We start from the raw sequence: 17542 nt of genomic DNA on the forward strand, positions 1-17542 counted from the left end.
TCTGAGTAGTGAACACCCACACAGGATTACATGCAAGGGATTTACTGGGGGAACACCTGTTAAGGAGAAAGGTGAGGGAGCAGGCATAGGTGAGAACTTCCAGGCTGGGATATAGGTATGTTACCTAAGAAAGGAAGGGGGTAGGGGGAGGCTTAGGTAGGAAAAGCTTCAGACTGCAGTGGAGTTCTGAGACTCTCAGGTGGGAAGTCAAGACTGATGGGAGAGGAATGGTCCAGCTCCAGCTCTTGTACTCAGGCTCAGTCATTGGCTAGGGCCAGCCTGGGGATCAGCATGGCAAGGGCCAGAGTGCCAGGGCAGACCCAATAGTGTGACACCTGGAGGTTGACAGTCACTTATGCTCCCCCATCAAGGTTCTCTTGAGTGGTGCAGCTTCATGACCACCACAAATATTTAACGCTCTTCACTTCTAGAAACTTCTAGATCATGGTTTGATCCTGGTTTACTCTGACTCCTTCTTTGCTCTCCAAAACCACCCATACTGGTTTTCCATTCCTTTGATTCCAATTGCCATCAAATAAGTTAACATGACTCTGGATCGTATCTTAGCTTGCTTTTCTCCATATTAAATAATCTTATTCCTTTCACTGCTATCCTTTGAATCAACATAAGGTTTGCCAAGGCCCTTTGCCAAAACCCAGAACCGCAACCTATGTTCTATGTGAGCAGGGTGATCTTTGGGAGTTGACTGACAATACTGAGATTAGGAACACAGATTCTGGAGACAGATATCAGCTCAAGTCTCAGATTTGCCACATAAGTGCTAGGAGAACTTATGGAACTACTTCAACTTTCTGGTTGTTTTCCTCACTCAGGAAAATGAGTTGAATAATACTCACACCTACCCGGTGGGATTGAATGCACAAATACACTAGGAATCTATCGCCCATAGTAAGTGCTTCATAAACATCAGCATAAAATATTAGCATTATATTCGGTTTTGAGCTTTACTAATAAAAGGACTTGGGTTGCTGACTCATACCCAGTTTGTGATCCATTTGGCTAAGCCTTGAGGTACTTTTGTTCATTATTTATTCTCAGAATCTGCCAGTGTGATAATGAGGTCCTTATTTTTCCTTCCCAAATGTACCATACTATTTTTATTCTTGCTCGCTGACCCTCTGTCTCCTCCAGCTTTTCAGCAAAGTCTGTGCTTCTGGGAATCAGCTAAAGGTTTTTATTTCTGTTTTTGTTTTTGTTTTAGTGATGCTGTGAGGCAAGAGATAAGAAGCTGTCTTTTATTATTGTTAAAATAGTCCATCTCTGAGTTTTAACAGCTAATGCCCTTTCTGGATTCACAGCATTTCCTGGGTTTTCAGGAAGCTGGCATAGCCACAGAACTCTTTGATCCTTATTTCATGAATAGTAATATATCGAAAGGTTATTTGCCAAATCCAAACACGGTTCTTATTTTATCCTCTCCCATAATCAAGGGGAGGGTACAGCCCCACTCTCTAGGGCTACTAATAATAAGTAGCACATCATCTTAATTTTCTATGAAATTTCATTTTCCAAAAGAGATTTCATGCTTATTATCTAATGTGTGAACCAACTTGAGACTAGGTTGGGTAAGAATAATTTATGCTTATTTGGGAAGAAACCGAAGTATAGAAAAGTGAATAATTGGCCCAAGTCAACCAAAAGGCCAGTGGCAGTGCCAAAAACAGACCTTGGTTCTCCAAATTTGCATTGGAGGCTCTTCAGTTTGGGCCAGACTGCTTCAAGGCAGGCTAGAGCTACACTCCCAGAATAATGGCAGAAGGGCTCTCCTCCTTCTACCATGCAGGGGTCTAGAACAACATCCCTCCATAGACAGCTTGTCTTTGTCCTCCCAGTAGGGAATAAGTAGTCAGTCCCTGAAGCTTCTAGACAGGTCTCATATCTGGGTCACTGGGGTATCAGTCAACTGGCTTTTGAGGTATGAAACCAAACTTTTTGGGCAGCAACATAAAATCTCAGACACTTAATAGGCCTCATGAATTCTGAATTACTATTTTAGGAATCTGAGCCCAAGCCTGCCTGTTAGTTACACTGCTTTTAAGTAAAATCATTAATAACTCTATACTCCTAGGGACTAGTGGCCCATATGTGTTTGAATATGTTTGATCCATGTTTGATTGCCTCAGGTGCAATTTACAAGCAATTATTTGCTGAAAGCAGTCATTTTTCTAAATGTCTTTTTTTAAAAGATTTTATTTATTTATTTGACAGACAGAGATCACAAGCAGGCAGAGAGGCAGGCAGAGAGAGAAGAGTAAGCAGGCTCCCTGCTGAGCAGAGAGCCCCATGTGGGGCTCGATCCCAGGACCCTGAGATTACGACCTGAGCTGAAGGCAGAGGCTTTAACCCACTGAGCCACCCAGGTGCCCCTCTAGATAATGTCTTAATGTAGGCTTGAATTAAAAAAGGGATTGAATCAAAGTAGGAACCTGAATTTGAGTGCTGCCATTTGTAATAGAACATTCTCGCTTATCTCTTTATTCATTTTCTGCCTTATTATTGCTGCTTGTTTAGCATCCCTTTCTCCATTCTTTTAGGGGAAATACTCTTCCTTCATTCTCTGTGTTACTTTCCATGTGGGTACTTACTGGAGTTGATGCAGGTTACTGGTAGGGCTGCCGATCACAAGATCTCTTTCACTTTCTTCAGAAGGCTGCAAATGTGGCCAACTTAGCTTAGCCAGCTTCTCTTTCCAGGTCATGTGGTAAATGCATGGCTGACTTTGCAAGAAGTCACTCAATAGTTTTCCAAAATGGTCATACCATTGACATTCCTACCAGAGATGTATAAGCCAGAGCCAGCTGTGTAATTTGCTAGATCTGTTGCAAATTCAAATGTGTGGTTCACTGTTCAAAAGGCAGGAAATATAAGGCTCTTTTCTTCTGCAGTCTCTTTCTCAACTTGTCATGGTGGTTTTTATTTGTTCATGTTATTAATTATTAGCGTGAAGTTTACTGCTTCATCTTTATGTTATGCAATGTCAAAGAAATATATATATTTTATATATATATATATATGGAAAACTTTCTTTGTGTTATGATGTTTGGACACCTCAAATGTCTTTCTGGCTGGAGAGAGACTGCTCCCTCCTAGGCTAGTTGATTTATATTCTCCCACTCTCCCAGGACCCATTAACCATAGACTGTCACCCGGGCCAGGCACCTGCCATCTGACATGGGACCCATTTGAACCTGAACTTCCACAAAAACAAAAACAAAATACAAAACTCTAAAGTCTGATCTTATTATTCCTGATCTGGGTGCTTTCACTCATTTACACTCCAGTAAACATTTGTTTCAACTAAATGTGGCAAATGCTGAGACCTGCATCAACTCCAGTAAGTACCCACATGGAAAGTATACCCCAGGGGCACCTGGGTGGCTCAGTGGGTTAAAGCCTCTGCCTTCAGCTCAGGTCATGATCTCAGGGTTCTGGGATCGAGCCCCACGTTGGGCTCTCTGCTCAATGAGGAGCCTGCTTCCTCCTCTCTCTCTCTGTCTGCCTCTCTGCCTACTTGTGATCTCTCTCAAATAAATAAATAAAATCTTAAAAAAAAAAGTATACCCCAGTCCCACATCCCTAGCCAGGGAGCTCACTGCTGGAGATGACATCACCTCAGATGATGTGGTCTCTACCCAAGACTCACCATCGGAGATGATTTTGACCACTGCGTGAGAGATATTTTGCCCTGGATACTAAGATCACAAATGATGACCCCAGACTGCCAAATTGGACACGAGGCATGTTTGCCTGCCTTCCTTTAATAGTAGGTATTCTGTTATGTTTCTGAGTTCACTGCCCGCTTAGCCCAGGATCCTGGTATATTCCTTGCTCTCTTCTCAGATATGCATCCTGCACTCCCATGCCTAACAAGAAATCTGGTAGAAGTTACTACTATCTGTGCCATTCTAAAAATTAATGGAGATTACCATTTTCCCCAGGAGGCACTTGCTTCATATTAGTCAACACTTTGACCCTCCTACTACCCACCTGCAGCTTCCCACCGCGATCTCCCACCTTGCATCTCAGACCACCACCAAACCACTGTTTCCTCTTGGTTACACACAGAACCAGTAGTCTTAATATATACTCTATGAACTTATTATTTCATACCCTTCGACCACATAACTGCCAGACCTACCACCTTGACCTGAACATATTTCTAACAAACTTTGAACTCCTCTAAAATATTATTTAAAACCTTCAAAATTTGGGATCTATTTTTCTTGGCTAATGTCATGTTGATGGGAAATGTAGTTGTGGACCTGCCTGTGGAGACTCCTTGTACTTCTACTTCTGTTCCTCCTCTCTACTCTCATAATAGAATATTTTCTATGCTGTTTAGGGCAACTTAAGCGCTTAGTCCAAAAACCACCATTACTATCACCCCAAACTTTCCTTAATATGATGTTAAAAATCAGAGGGCCAATTGCATTGTGAGTGTATATGTGTGTGTGCATTATCCCCCTGTACATTAACACATTCTGACATCTTAAAAATCTTTTCTAACTGGGGAGTACATACCCTCCTGGGCTAGCCAATTCTTTTTTATTTTAATTTATATAATTTTTTTATTTTTTTAATAAACATGTATTTTTTATCCCCAGGGGTACAGGTCTGTGAATCGCGAGGTTTACACACTTCACAGCACTCACCATAGCACATACCCTCCCCAATGTCCATAACCCCACCCCCATCTCTCCACCCCCCTCCCCCCAGCAACCCTCAGTTTGTTTTGTGAGATTAAGAGTCAGTTATGGTTTGTCTCCCTCCCAATCCCATCTTGTTTCATTTATTCTTCTCCTACCCCCTTAACCCCCCATGTTGCATCTCCACTTCCGCATACCAGGGCGATCATATGATAGTTGTCTTTCTCCACTTGACTTATTTCGCTAAGCATGATACCCTCTAATTCCATCCATGTCATCGCAAATGGCAAGATTTCATTTCTTTTGATGGCTGCATAGTATTCCATTGTGTATGTATACCACATCGTCTTTATACATTCATCTGTTGATGGACATCTAGGTTCTTTCCATAGTTGGCTATTGTAGACATTGCTGCTAAAAACATTTGGGTGCACGTGCCCCTTCGAATCACTATGTTTGTATCTTTAGGGTAAATACCCAGTAGTGCTATTGCTGGGTCATAGGGTAGTTCTATTTTCAACATTTTGAGGAACCTACATGTTGTTTTCCAGAGTGGTTGCACCAGCTTGCATTCCGACCGACAGTGGAGGAGGGTTCCCCTTTCTCCGCATCCTCGCCAGCATCTGTCATCTCCTGACTTGTTAATTTTAGCCATTCTGACTGGTGTGAGGGATATCTCATTGTGGTTTTGATTTGTATTTCCCTGATGCCGAGTGATATGGAGCACTTTTTCATGTGTCTGTTGGCCATCTGGATGTCTTCTTTGCAGAAATGTCTGTTCATGTCTTCTGTCCATTTCTTGATTGGATTATTTGTTCTTTGGGTGTTGAGTTTGCAAAGTTCTTTATAGATTCTGGACACTAGCCCTTTATCTGATATGTCGTTTGCGAATATCTTCTCCCATTCTGTCAGTTGTCTTTTGGTTTTGTTAACTGTTTCCTTTGATGTGCAAAAGCTTTGATCTTGATAAAATCTCAATAGTTCATTTTTGCCCTTGCTTCCCTTGCCTTTGGCGATGTTCCTAGGAAGATGTTGCTGCGGCTGAGGTCGAAGAGGTTGCTGCCTGTGTTCTCCTCAAGGATTTTGATGGATTCCTTTCCCACATTGAGGTCCTTCATCCATTTTGAGTCTATTTTCATGTGTGGTGTAAGGAAATGGTTCGATTTCATTTTTCTGCACGTGGCTGTCCAATTTTCCCAACACCATTTATTGAAGAGGTGGTCTTTTTTCCATTGGACATTCTTTCCTGCTTTGTCAAAGATTAGTTGACCATAGAACTGAGGGTCTATTTCTGGGCTCTCTTTTCTGTTCCATTGATCTATGTGTCTGTTTTCTGCCAGTACCATGCTATCTTGAGGATGACAGCTTTGTAATAGAGCTTGAAGTCCGGAATTGTGATGCCACCAACTTTGGCTTTCTTTTTCAATATCCCTTTGGCTATTCGAGGTCTTTTCTGGTTCCATATAAATTTTAGGATTATTTGTTCCATTTCTTTGAAAAAGATGGGTGGTACTTTGATAGGAATTGCATTAAATGTGTAGGTTGCTTTAGGTAGCATAGACATTTTCACAATATTTATTCTTCCAATCCAGGAGCATGGAACATTTTCCCATTTCTTTGTGTCTTCCTCAATTTCTTTCATGAGTACTTTATAGTTTTCTGCGTATAGATTCTTTGCCTCTTTGGCTAGGTTTATTCCTAGGTATCTTATGGTTTTGGGTGCAATTGTAAATGGGATTGACTCCTTAATTTCTCTTTCTTCTGTCTTGCTGTTGGTGTAGAGAAATGCAACTGATTTCCGTGCATTGATTTTATATCCTGACACTTTACTGAATTCCTGTACCAGTTTTAGCAGTTTTGGAGTGGAGTCTTTTGGGTTTTCCACATGTAGTATCATATCATCTGCGAAGAGTGATAGTTTGACTTCTTCTTTGCCGATTTGGATGCCTTTAATTTCCTTTTGTTGTCTGATTGCTGAGGCTAGGACTTCTAGTACTATGTTGAATAGCAGTGGTGATAATGGATGTCCCTGCCGTGTTCCTGACCTTAGTGGAAAAGCTCTCAGTTTTTCTCCATTGAGAATGCTATTTGCGGTGGGTTTTCCATAGATGGCTTTGATGATATTGAGGTATGTGTCCTCTATCCCTACACTTTGAAGAGTTTTGATCAGGAAGGGATGCTGTACTTTGTCAAATGCTTTTTCAGCATCTATTGAGAGTATCATATGGTTCTTGTTCTTTCTTTTATTGATGTGTTGTATCACATTGATTGATTTGTGGATGTTGAGCCAACCTTGCGGCCCTGGAATAAATCCCACTTGGTTGTGGTGAATGATCCTTTTAATGTACTGTTGAATCCTATTGGCTAGTATTTTGGTGAGAATTTTTGCATCTGTGTTCATCAAGGATATTGTTCTGTAGTTCTTTTTTTTGATGGGATCCTTGTCTGGTTTCGAGATCAAGGTGATGTTGACCTTGTAAAATGAGTTTGGAAGTTTTCCTTCCATTTCTATTTTTTGGATTAATTTCAGGAGAACAGGCATTAGTTCTTCTTTCAATGTTTGGTAGAATTCTCCTGGGAAGCCGTCTGGCCCTGGGCTTTTGTTTGTTTGGAGATTTTTGATGACTGTTTCAATCTCCTTACTGGTTATGGGTCTGTTCAGGCTTTCTATTTCTTCCTGGTTTAGTTGTGGTAGTTTATGTCTCTAGGAATGCATCCATTTCTTCCAGATTGTCAAATTTGTTGGCGTAGGTTTGCTCATAGTATGTTCTTACAATTGTTTGTATTTCTTTGGTGTTAGTTGTGATCTCCCTTCTTTCATTCATGATTTTATTTTTTTGGGTCATTTCTCTTTTCTTTTGGATAAGTCTGGCCAGGGGTTTATCAATCTTATTAATTCTTTCAAAGAACCAGCTCCTAGTTTCATTGATTTGTTCTATTGTTTTTTTGTTTGTTTGTTTCTATTTCATTGATTTCTGCTCTGATCTTTATGACTTCTCTTTTCCTGCTGGTTTAGGATTTCTTTCTTGTTCTTTCTCCAGCTCCTTTAGGTGTAGGGTTAGGTTGTGTACCTGAGACCTTTTCTTGTTTCTTGAGAAAGCCTTGTACTGCTATATCTTTTCCTCTCAGGACTGCCTTTGCTGTGTCCCACAGATTTTGGACTATTGTGTTTTCATTATCATTTGTTTCCATGAATTTTTCAATTCTTCTTTAATTTCCTGGTTGACCCATTCATTCTTCAGAAGGATGCTGTTTAGTCTCCATGTATTTGGGTTCTTTCCAAATTTCCTCTTGTGATTGAGTTCTAGCTTCAGAACATTGTGGTCTGAAAATAGGCAGGGAATGATCCCAATCTTTTGATACCGGTTGAGACCTGATTTAGGACCGAGGATGTGATCTATTCTGGAGAATGTTCCATGTGCACTAGAGAAGAATGTGTATTCTGTTGCTTTGGGATGAAATATTCTGAATATATCTGTGATATCAATCTGGTCCAGTGTGTCATTTAAGGCCTTTATTTCCTTGTTGATCTTTTGCTTGGATGATCTGTCCATTTCAGTGAGGGGGGTGTTAAAGTCTCCTACTATTATTGTATTATTGTTGATGTGTTTCTTTGATTTTGTTATTAATTGGTTTATATAGTTGGCTGCTCCCACGTTGGGGGCATAGATATTTAAAATTGTTAAATCTTCTTGTTGGACAGATCCTTTGAGTATGATATAGTGTCCTTCCCCATCTCTTATTATAGTCTTTGGCTTAAAATCTAATTGATCTGATAGAAGGATTGCTACTCCTGCTTTCTTCTGATGTCCATTAGCATGGTAACTTCTTTTCCACCCCCTCACTTTAAATCTGGAGGTGTCTTCGGGTTTAAAATGAGTTTTTGGTAGGCAACATATAGATGGGTTTTGTTTTTTTATCCGTTCTGATACCCTGTGTCTTTTGATTGGGGCATTTAGCCCATTAACATTCAGGGTAATTATTGAGAGATATGAATTTAGTGCCATTGTATTGCCTGTAGGGTGACTGTTACTGTATATTGTCCTGTTCCTTTCTGATCTAGTACTTTTAGGCTCTCTCTTTGCTTAGAGGACCCCTTTCAATATTTCCTGTAGAGCTGGTTTGGTGTTTGCAAATTCTTTCCGTTTTTGTTTGTCCTGGAAGCTTTTTATCTCTCCTTCTATTTTCAATGATAGCCTAACTGGATATAGTATTCTTGGCTGCATGTTTTTCTCATTTAGTGCTCTGAATATATCATGCCAGCTCTTTCTGGCCTGCCAGGTCTCTGTGGATAAGTCTGCTGCCAATCTAATATTTTTACCATTGAATGTTACAGACTTCTTTTCCCGGGCTGCTTTCAGGATTTTCTCTTTGTCACTAAGACTTGTAAATTTTACTATTAGGTGATGGGGTGTGGACCTAATCTTGTTGATTTTCATGGGGGTTCTCTGTGCCTCCTGGATTTTGATGCTTGTTCCCTTTGCCATATTGGGGATATTCTCTCCAATAATTCTCTCCAGTATACCTTCTGCTCCCCTCTCTCTTTCTTCTTCCGGGATCCCAATTATTCTAATGTTGTTTCGTCTTATGGTGTCACTTATCTCTCGAATTCTCCCTTAGTGGTCCAGTAGCTGTTTGTCCCTCTTTTGCTCAGCTTCTTTATTCTCTGTCATTTTGTCTTCTGTATGGCTAATTCTTTCTTCTGCCTCATTTATCCTAGCAGTGAGAGCCTCCATTTTTGATTGCACCTCATTAATAGCTTTTTTTACTTCAACTTGGTTAGATTTTAGTTCTTTTATTTCTCCAGAAAGGGCTTTTATATCTCCCAAGAGGGCTTCTCTAATATCTTCCATGCCTTTTTTGAGCCCGGCTAGAACATTGAGTATTTCATTCTGAACTCTGGATCTGATATATTACCAATGTCTGTATTGATTAGGTCCCTCGCTTTCAGTACTGCCTCTTATTCTTTTTCTTGTGGTGAATTTTTCTGCCTTGTCATTTTGTCCCGATAAGAGTATATGAAGGAGCAAGTAAAATACCAAAAGGGTGGCAACAACCCCAGGAAAATATGCTTTAACCAAATCAGAAGAGACCCCAAATCGTGGGGGGTTGGGGGGAGAAAACGGATAAAAAGAGGTTCAGAAAAAAAAATAAAAGAAAAGAAGCAATTAAAAAAAAGAAAATGAATAAATAAAAATTATAAAAAAGAAAAATATATATATTAGATAAACTAGTTAAAAACGTTAAAAAAGAAAAGGGTAAAAGTTAAAAAAAATTTAGCAGAAGAAGAGAAAAAATTGAAAAAGAAAAAGAAATTAAATTAACTACAAGACTAAAGAATCACAGGGAGAAAGCCATGAGTTCCGTGCTTTGCTTTCTCCTCCTCTGGAATTCCGCTGCTCTCCTTGGTATTTAAACTGCACTCCTTGGTAGGTGAACTTGGTCCTGGCTGGATTTCTTATTGATCTTCTGGGGGAGGGGCCTGTTATAGTGATTCTCAAGTGTCTTTGCCACAGGCGGAATTGCACCGCTCTTACCAGGGGCCGGGCTGAGTAAGCTGCTCGGGTTTGCTTTCTGGAGCTTTTGTTCCCTGAGCGCTTTCCGTAGAGTTCCGGAGGATGGGAATACAAATGGCGGCCTCCCGGTCTCCGGCCCAGAGAAGCCGAGAGCCCGGGGCCCCACTCCTCAGTGTGCCCTCAGAGAACAGCACCCAATTACTCCTGTCTCCGTGGACCCCGGCTGTGCTCCGAGCTCACCGAGCCTGCGACCGGTTCAAGGTAACTCTGAGCTGGGAGCTCCCTCTCAGCTCTGTCTCTGTAGCCGGCTTCCTTGTTCTAATACCTGTAAGCGACACTCAGACACCCCCGATCCTTCTGTGACCCTGTGGGACCTGAGGCCATGCTGACCCTGCGTGGGCTTCACCCTGGTTTAGCCTCTGGAGTGGTGTCCCTCAGTGGAACAGACTTTTAAAATTCCCGATTTTGTGCTTCATTGCTCCGTCGCTTGCTGGGAGCCGGCCCCTCCCCCCAGGATCTATCTTCCCGTCGCCTTGGATTCACTTCTTCGCCAGTCCTACCTTTCAGAAAGTGGTTGATTTTCTGTTTCTAGAATTGCTGTTCTTCTTCTCTTCGATCTGCTGTTGGATTTGTAGGTGTTTGCAATCTTTAGATAAGTTATCTAGCTGATCTCCAGCTAGCTGAAGTAGTCTCAGCCTGCTACTTCTCCGCCACCTTGACTCCTCCCTCTGGGCTAGCCAATTCTTAATGATAGCAATGAATTCAGCCTGAGCATGCTGTTGATACATGAGCTGTCCAATCCAGAGCTATACCTCCTCTCCCTGGCCCATCGCACCCCAGTAGGCTATATTCCTTTATCTTGACACGTTTTCAGTTAACTAGGGACCACCCCAGTAGTCCAAAGCCTCCAGAAATGATTCAGATTAGTCTATCCTACGCTGTTCTCTTGCCCTGTCTTGACTTCTCCAAGGAAACACCAATAAAGACCCTGGTCTAAGTGCACCCCTTCTGGCCCCACCCCCCGCTGGCACATGTAACCACCCCCACTCTTGTTTCCTGCCTCTTGACCACTCTGGCATCTCAGATTTCACCTTGTGCACCTCCTGTCTCTAGGACCCGTAAGTGTAATTACCTTTGTTTTGTCTTGAGCTACTCCTTGTCTCCGCTTGTGTTTGTACCTGACTGATGGTCTCATGAAAGAATCCCAAACAGCCAGTTTTAGGTACAAATCCAATAGCTTTTAGCTTGTATGTGGAATCACTGAAATTACACAGTTTGGAGTTTACAGAGCATATATTTAATCAGCTCTTAGGAAAGCAGTAGAAACACTGCACGAAACTAAGTCAACTCTATTTCTCTTCTTGACACATGCACTTTGTAGCAAGGCTACCTTAGGCTTAGTGATGACTGAGAAAGAGCTGAAAGGAGTAGGAACTCTAGCTGTCTGATCTTTTTGTTCCTTTTAGGTCCTAGGTCTTCATTCCCAGTGTAAGTAGTTGGCTAACACAGGGGGTAACACAAGTGAAAAAGCATTCTTTGGTGTTTCACGTTTCTTAGAATGCTACTGCCCCTTTCTTTATTCAAAGGAAGTTCTGGTTCAAATGGCAAATATGGCTTCTTGAGTAGGATTGCCCATGTTAGCAAATAAAAACCCGAGATAAACGATTAAATTTAGGTCTCAGAGAAACCACAAATCATTTCTATGGTACAAGTACATCCAAAATCCTGTATGGGACACACTGTATTTTACTTGGCAACTCTGTGTCTTAGGGCTATCAGTGTCCCAGATTTCTCAGTCAGACATGCAACATAATTAGTTTTTTAAAACTGTGTAAAATACATGGAACCATTAAGCATTTTTAAGTGTCCATTCAGTGGCAATGAGTACACTTAAACTGTTGCACAATTGTTACCCACAGAACTCTTTTCATCTTGCAAAATGGAAACTCTATAGCATTAAACACAAACTCTTCATTTCCCCCTTGCCCCAGCCCCTTGGCAACCACCATTCTACTCTCTGTCTTTATGAATTTAGCTGCATTAAGTACTTCAGATGAGTAGGATCATGTAGTATTTTTTTTTACAGCATTTTAAAGCCCTTTTGCAACTCATTATGTCACTTAGCATAATGTCTTCGAGGTTCATCCATGTTGTACCATGTGTCAGAATTTCCTTTTTTAAGGCTGACTAATATTCCATTGTACACGCATGCCACATTTTGTTTACCCAGTCATCCACTGATTGATACTTGAATTTCTTCTACATTTTAGGTATTGTAAATAATGCCTCTATGGATATGGTTGTACAAATTCTCTGCTTTCATTTCTTTCAGGATACATACCCATAGATGGGATTGTTAGATCATATGATAATCCTATTTTAATTTTCTGAGGAACAACATGATTAGTTTTTATTTGCTTCGATTCTTGTTGAATGCTCATGCATTGCATTCACCAGAATTCTGTGCTCATGGGACACTGCAAACACCATGTCTAAACGAGGCAGGAAGGGACAAACAGGCATATAATGAACATTTCCTCTGCTCACATGCATTTTCCATTGTTTCATTGGACTTCACTTAGAAAACACTAACTCAAAGGTAAAGTTGTCTGGCTCTTAGACTTTAGCCATTGTATGGTTGTGAAATGGTATCTCATTGTAGTTTTAATTTGAATTTTCATGATGATTAATGAGGTTGACAATCTTTTTTTTTCTGTACTTGTTAGCTCTTTATACCTCTTCTATTTAGTCCTGTCTTTATATAGTTATATATGTTTCCCATCCCCCCCATTGGTTTATCTTGTTAGTGTTGAGTTGTAAGAGTTCCTTATGTATTATGAGTATCAGTCACTTGTGATCCATATCTATGTGTGTGATACTAGATTCTAGATGCATAGATGCTATGTGTGTATCTATGTAGTTATCTATAATATATATATATATCAATATACATACATACTATACATAAATATATACACATTATTGATGTTTTTTCCTCCCAGTGTCTGACTTGCTTTTTCATTTTCTTACTCGCATCTTTGAAGGAGAATGTTTTTAATTTTGGTGAAGTCCAAATTATCAGTGTTTGTCTTTTATCATTTATGCTGTTTGTGTCTTACCTAAGAATCTTTGCCTAATCCTAAATCACAGAGATTTCTTCCCTCCTCCTTCTCTTGTAATGTCTTCCTCCCCCACCACCTTCTCTTAGTCTTCTTTAGCTGTTATATTTTAAATCTATGATCCATTTTGAGCTTATTTTTTTGGGTCGTGGTATGTAAGAATCAAGATTAATTTTTTTTGTTTGTTTTTGAATATGGATACTCTCTTGTTTCAACTCCGTATGCTGAAAAGACTCTCCTTCCCACTGAACTCTTTTTGGTGAGAATTAGTAAATGTGTATGTGTGAGTCTATTGCTAGGTTCTCTGTTCTGTTGTGTTGTTTTATATATCTTTTTTTACACCATACTCTATTCTTTTGGCTATGTTAGATCCTTTGTGTTGTCAGATAGATTTTATAATCAGCTTGTTAATATCTATGTAAAAGAAGGTTGTGGCTGTGGGGAAGGACACCTGGCTGTCTCAGTCAGAAGAGAATCTGATTCTTGATCTCAGGGTCATGAGTTCAAGACCCAAGTTGGGTGTAAATAAAAAACTTTTAAGTCCCTCTCCACCAAGGATGTTGGCATTTTGATTGGGAATGCATTGAGTCTATAGATTGGGACTATACAATTGGGAGAGAAATGACATCTTAAAAAACATTGAATCTTTCAATCTATCAATATTGTATATATCTCCATTTATTTAGGTTTTCTTTAATTTCATCAATGATTTGTATTTTTTTTTTTAGTGTATTTTGTATATTTTGTTAAATTTATGCCCAAGTATTTTGGGTTGTCTGAAGTCATTGTAAATGCTATTTTTGTACAATTTTAATTTCTAGCTCTTCATTACTAGCATATAGAAATGCAATTGGTTTTTGTATTTTGAGCTTATATTCTCTGATTTTGCTAAACTCCCTTATTCTAGTAGCTTTTTAAAGATTCTTATATTCTTTTGATGGCTGCATAGTATTCCATTGTGTATATATACCACATCTTCTTTATCCATTCATCTGTTGTGGACATCTAGGTTATTTCCATAGTTTGGCTATTGTAGACATTGCTGCTATAAACATTCAGGTGCACGTGCCCCTTCAGATCACTACGTTTGTATCTTTAGGGTAAATACCCAGTAGTGCTATTGCTGGGTCATAGGGCAGTTCTATTTTCAACATTTTGAGGAACCTCCATGCTGTTTTCCAGAGTGGCTGCACCAGCTTGCATTCCCACCAACAGTGTAGGAGGGTTCCCCTTTCTACGCATCCTCGCCAGCATCTGTCATTTCCTGACTTGTTAACTTTAGCCATTCTGACTGGTGTGAGGTGATATCTCATTGTGGTTTTGATTTGTATTTCCCTGATGCTGAGTGATATGGAGCACTTTTTCATGTGTCTGTTGGCCATCTGGATGTCTTCTTTGCAGAAATGTCTGTTCATGTCCTCTGCCCATTTCTTGATTGGATTATTTGTTCTTTGTGACAACATAGATGTAACTAGAGCGTATCATGCTTAGTGAAATAAGTCAAGTGGAGAAAGACAACTATCATATGAACTCCCTGATATGAGGAAGTGGTGATGCAACATGGGGGCTTAAGTGGGTAGGAGAAGAATAAATGAAACAAGATGGGATTGGGAGGGAGACAAACCATAAGTGACTCTTAATCTCACAAAACAAACTGAGGGTTGCTGGGGGGAGGGGGGTTGGGAGAAGGGGGGTGGGGTTATGGACATTGGGGAGGGTATGTGCTTTGGTGAGTGCTGTGAAGTGTGTAAACCTGGCGATTCACAGACCTGTATCCCTGGGGATAAAAATATATGTTTATAAAAAATAAAAAATAAAAAAAAAGATTCTTATATTCTGTGTACCAATCATTTCATATGCAAATACATTTTTTTCCCTTTTTGATATGTATGCCTTTTTTTTTTTTTTCTTCTTGTCCTGTAACACTGGGACGCCCATTACTTTTAGTTAATTGAAAATATTTTATTTCTCCCCTATCTCTGAAGGTTTCCTTCTCTGGACATAACATTCTGGATTGATAAAGTTTCACTTTCAATACTTTGTTGATTTTGTATCTTTGACTTCTGGCCCTATATTGTTTCTCATCAGAAACAATGTACGTTTGTGATATCTTCTTTCTCTTGCTGCTTTCAAGACATTTTCTTTATCTTTGGTTCTCAGCAGTGTGACTACAATGTATCTGGGTAGTTTTATTTAAATTTATTTTATTTGATGTTCAGTGAACTTTTTGGATCTGTGTGCTTTAATCAAATTTTGGAAAACTTTGGACATTATATCTTTAAATATTTTTATGACTCTTTCTAATTCTCTTTTACTTTTGGGTCTTCTATTATATATATATCTTTTTTTTTTTTATATATAAACATATATTTTATCCCCAGGGGTACAGGTCTGTGAATCACCAGGTTTACACACTTCACAGCACTCACCAAAGCACATACCCTCCCCAATGTCCATAATCCCACCCCCTTCTCCCAACCCCCCTCCCCCCAGCAACCTTCAGTTTGTTTTGTGAGATTAAGAGTCACTTATGGTTTGTCTCCCTCCCAATCCCATCTTGTTTCATTTATTCTTCTCCTACCCACTTAAGCCCCCATGTTGCATCACCACTTCCTCATATATCTTAATCTGCTTGGCATGTCCCCCCACAGGATCCTTGGTTTATCTTATCAGGATTTGACTGATAAGAATAACTCATATAACATGTCCAAGGAAAATTAGGTTCAAATAAATCAGGTTGTCTTTAGAGAAATTACAAAAGATGGTCCTGTACGTGACTGTGTGTATGTGTGGGTGTGTGTGTATATAAGAGGGGAGATGATGGGGTTTACATATCATCCCATGATGGTACAATGGTTAGGACTATTAGCTCTGCAGACAGACACACTGGGTTCAAATTCTGGTTTTGCAACTGAATTACTGTGTGACCTTGAGCAAGTTACTTAGCTTCTTGAAGCCTCAGTTTCTTATCAATGAAATGGGAACAATATTAGCATAGGTGTAACTCAGAGGGAGATATTGTGGGTTCGTTTCCAGATCACTGCAATAGAGCTAATATTGCAATAATTATAATATTGCAATGAGTCAAGTAAATTCCTTGGTTTTGCAGTGCATATAAAAATTATGTTTACACTATGCTGTAGACTATTAAGTGTGTAATAGCATTATGTCTAAAAAAAACAATGTGCATACTTTAATGAAAAATACTTTATTGCTAAAAAATGCTAACCATTATCTTTCAGTGAGTCATAATCAATGATTATAGATTACCATAACATATATAATAATGAAGAAGTTTGAAATATTGCAAGAATTACAAAAAAGTGACACAGACACAAAATGAGCAAATGCTGTTGGAAAAATGATACTCACATACTTACTTGATGCAGGATTGCCACAAATCTTCAGTTTATAGAAATTGCAGTATATATAAAGTGTGGTGTTCATCCACCTAATTTATGGAGCTATAGGAAGGAAAAATGGTATTTTGTTGTTTGAATTAGCATTTTTTTAAATTAGTGAGGCTGAGCATCTTTGAATGTAATTATAAGTCGTATTTTTCCCCATGAATTGCCTGCTGACATTGTTGTGCATTTACATATATTCATTGAATTAATATTCATTAGGTTATGAGTTTTTTATTACTTTAGTATGAAATTAAAATACAAAGATGTAGTATTGCAACTATATCTTACTCATTTACTATTTTGTTGATTATATGTGTTAAAAATTCTTATTCTTAGTTCAATTTTTACAAACTTTGTTTATTAATTTTTTGTTAAGAAATGTTTAATTATTATAAAATAAAATCTGACAATATTTCTCTTTATAGCTGTTGGACTGAGGGACCAGCTGGTAATTGGCCAGAGGCCACACTCAGTCCCTTGCCACATGGGCCTCTCCAACATGGCGGCTTAGTTCATCAAAACATGCGAGCTAAGAAGGTAACGGAGTCTGCTAATAAGACAGAAGTCACAGTATTATGTAATCTACTCAGCAAATTAGCATCCTGTCATCTTTGTCATTTTCTGTTGGTTAGAAGCAGGCCGTTGGGTCCAGCCCACCCTCAAGAGGAGGGGATTCCAAAAGGGAATGATTACCAGGAGACGGGGTACTCCTCTTTTTCTTTGCCTGCACATCCAGCCCATCAGCAAATCCTACTGGCTCTGCCTTCCACATATTCAGAAACAACCACTTTCTCACTACCTTCACTGCAATCACTCTGGTCTGAGCCATTACT

At 39.5% G+C, this 17542-nt stretch overlaps 1 protein-coding gene across 8 annotated transcripts in view; it reads left to right on the forward strand.

Annotated features, from left to right (window-relative positions):
• The window catches only part of RNF6 (ring finger protein 6), a 38751-nt gene that overhangs the window by 16781 nt on the left and 4428 nt on the right, over positions 1–17542 (forward strand). For 6 of the 8 annotated variants that reach the window (XR_014308096.1, XR_014308097.1, XR_014308098.1 and 3 more), the window contains one exon: positions 17135–17246. The exons of 1 other annotated variant lie outside the window; for it this stretch is intronic. Coding sequence is in view for 2 of the 7 variants with exons in the window: in XM_082750885.1 (XP_082607011.1) it covers positions 17135–17220 (86 nt within the window). In the remaining 5 variants the exon portion in view is untranslated. Of the gene's footprint in view, positions 1–833; positions 868–17134; positions 17247–17542 lie in introns of those variants that run through there. One more of the 8 variants, XM_082750886.1, reaches the window with a different exon arrangement.

The sequence above is a fragment of the Mustela nivalis genome (assembly GCF_964662115.1).
Source record: "Mustela nivalis genome assembly, contig: HAP1_SCAFFOLD_2012, whole genome shotgun sequence".
NCBI lineage: Eukaryota > Metazoa > Chordata > Mammalia > Carnivora > Mustelidae > Mustela > Mustela nivalis.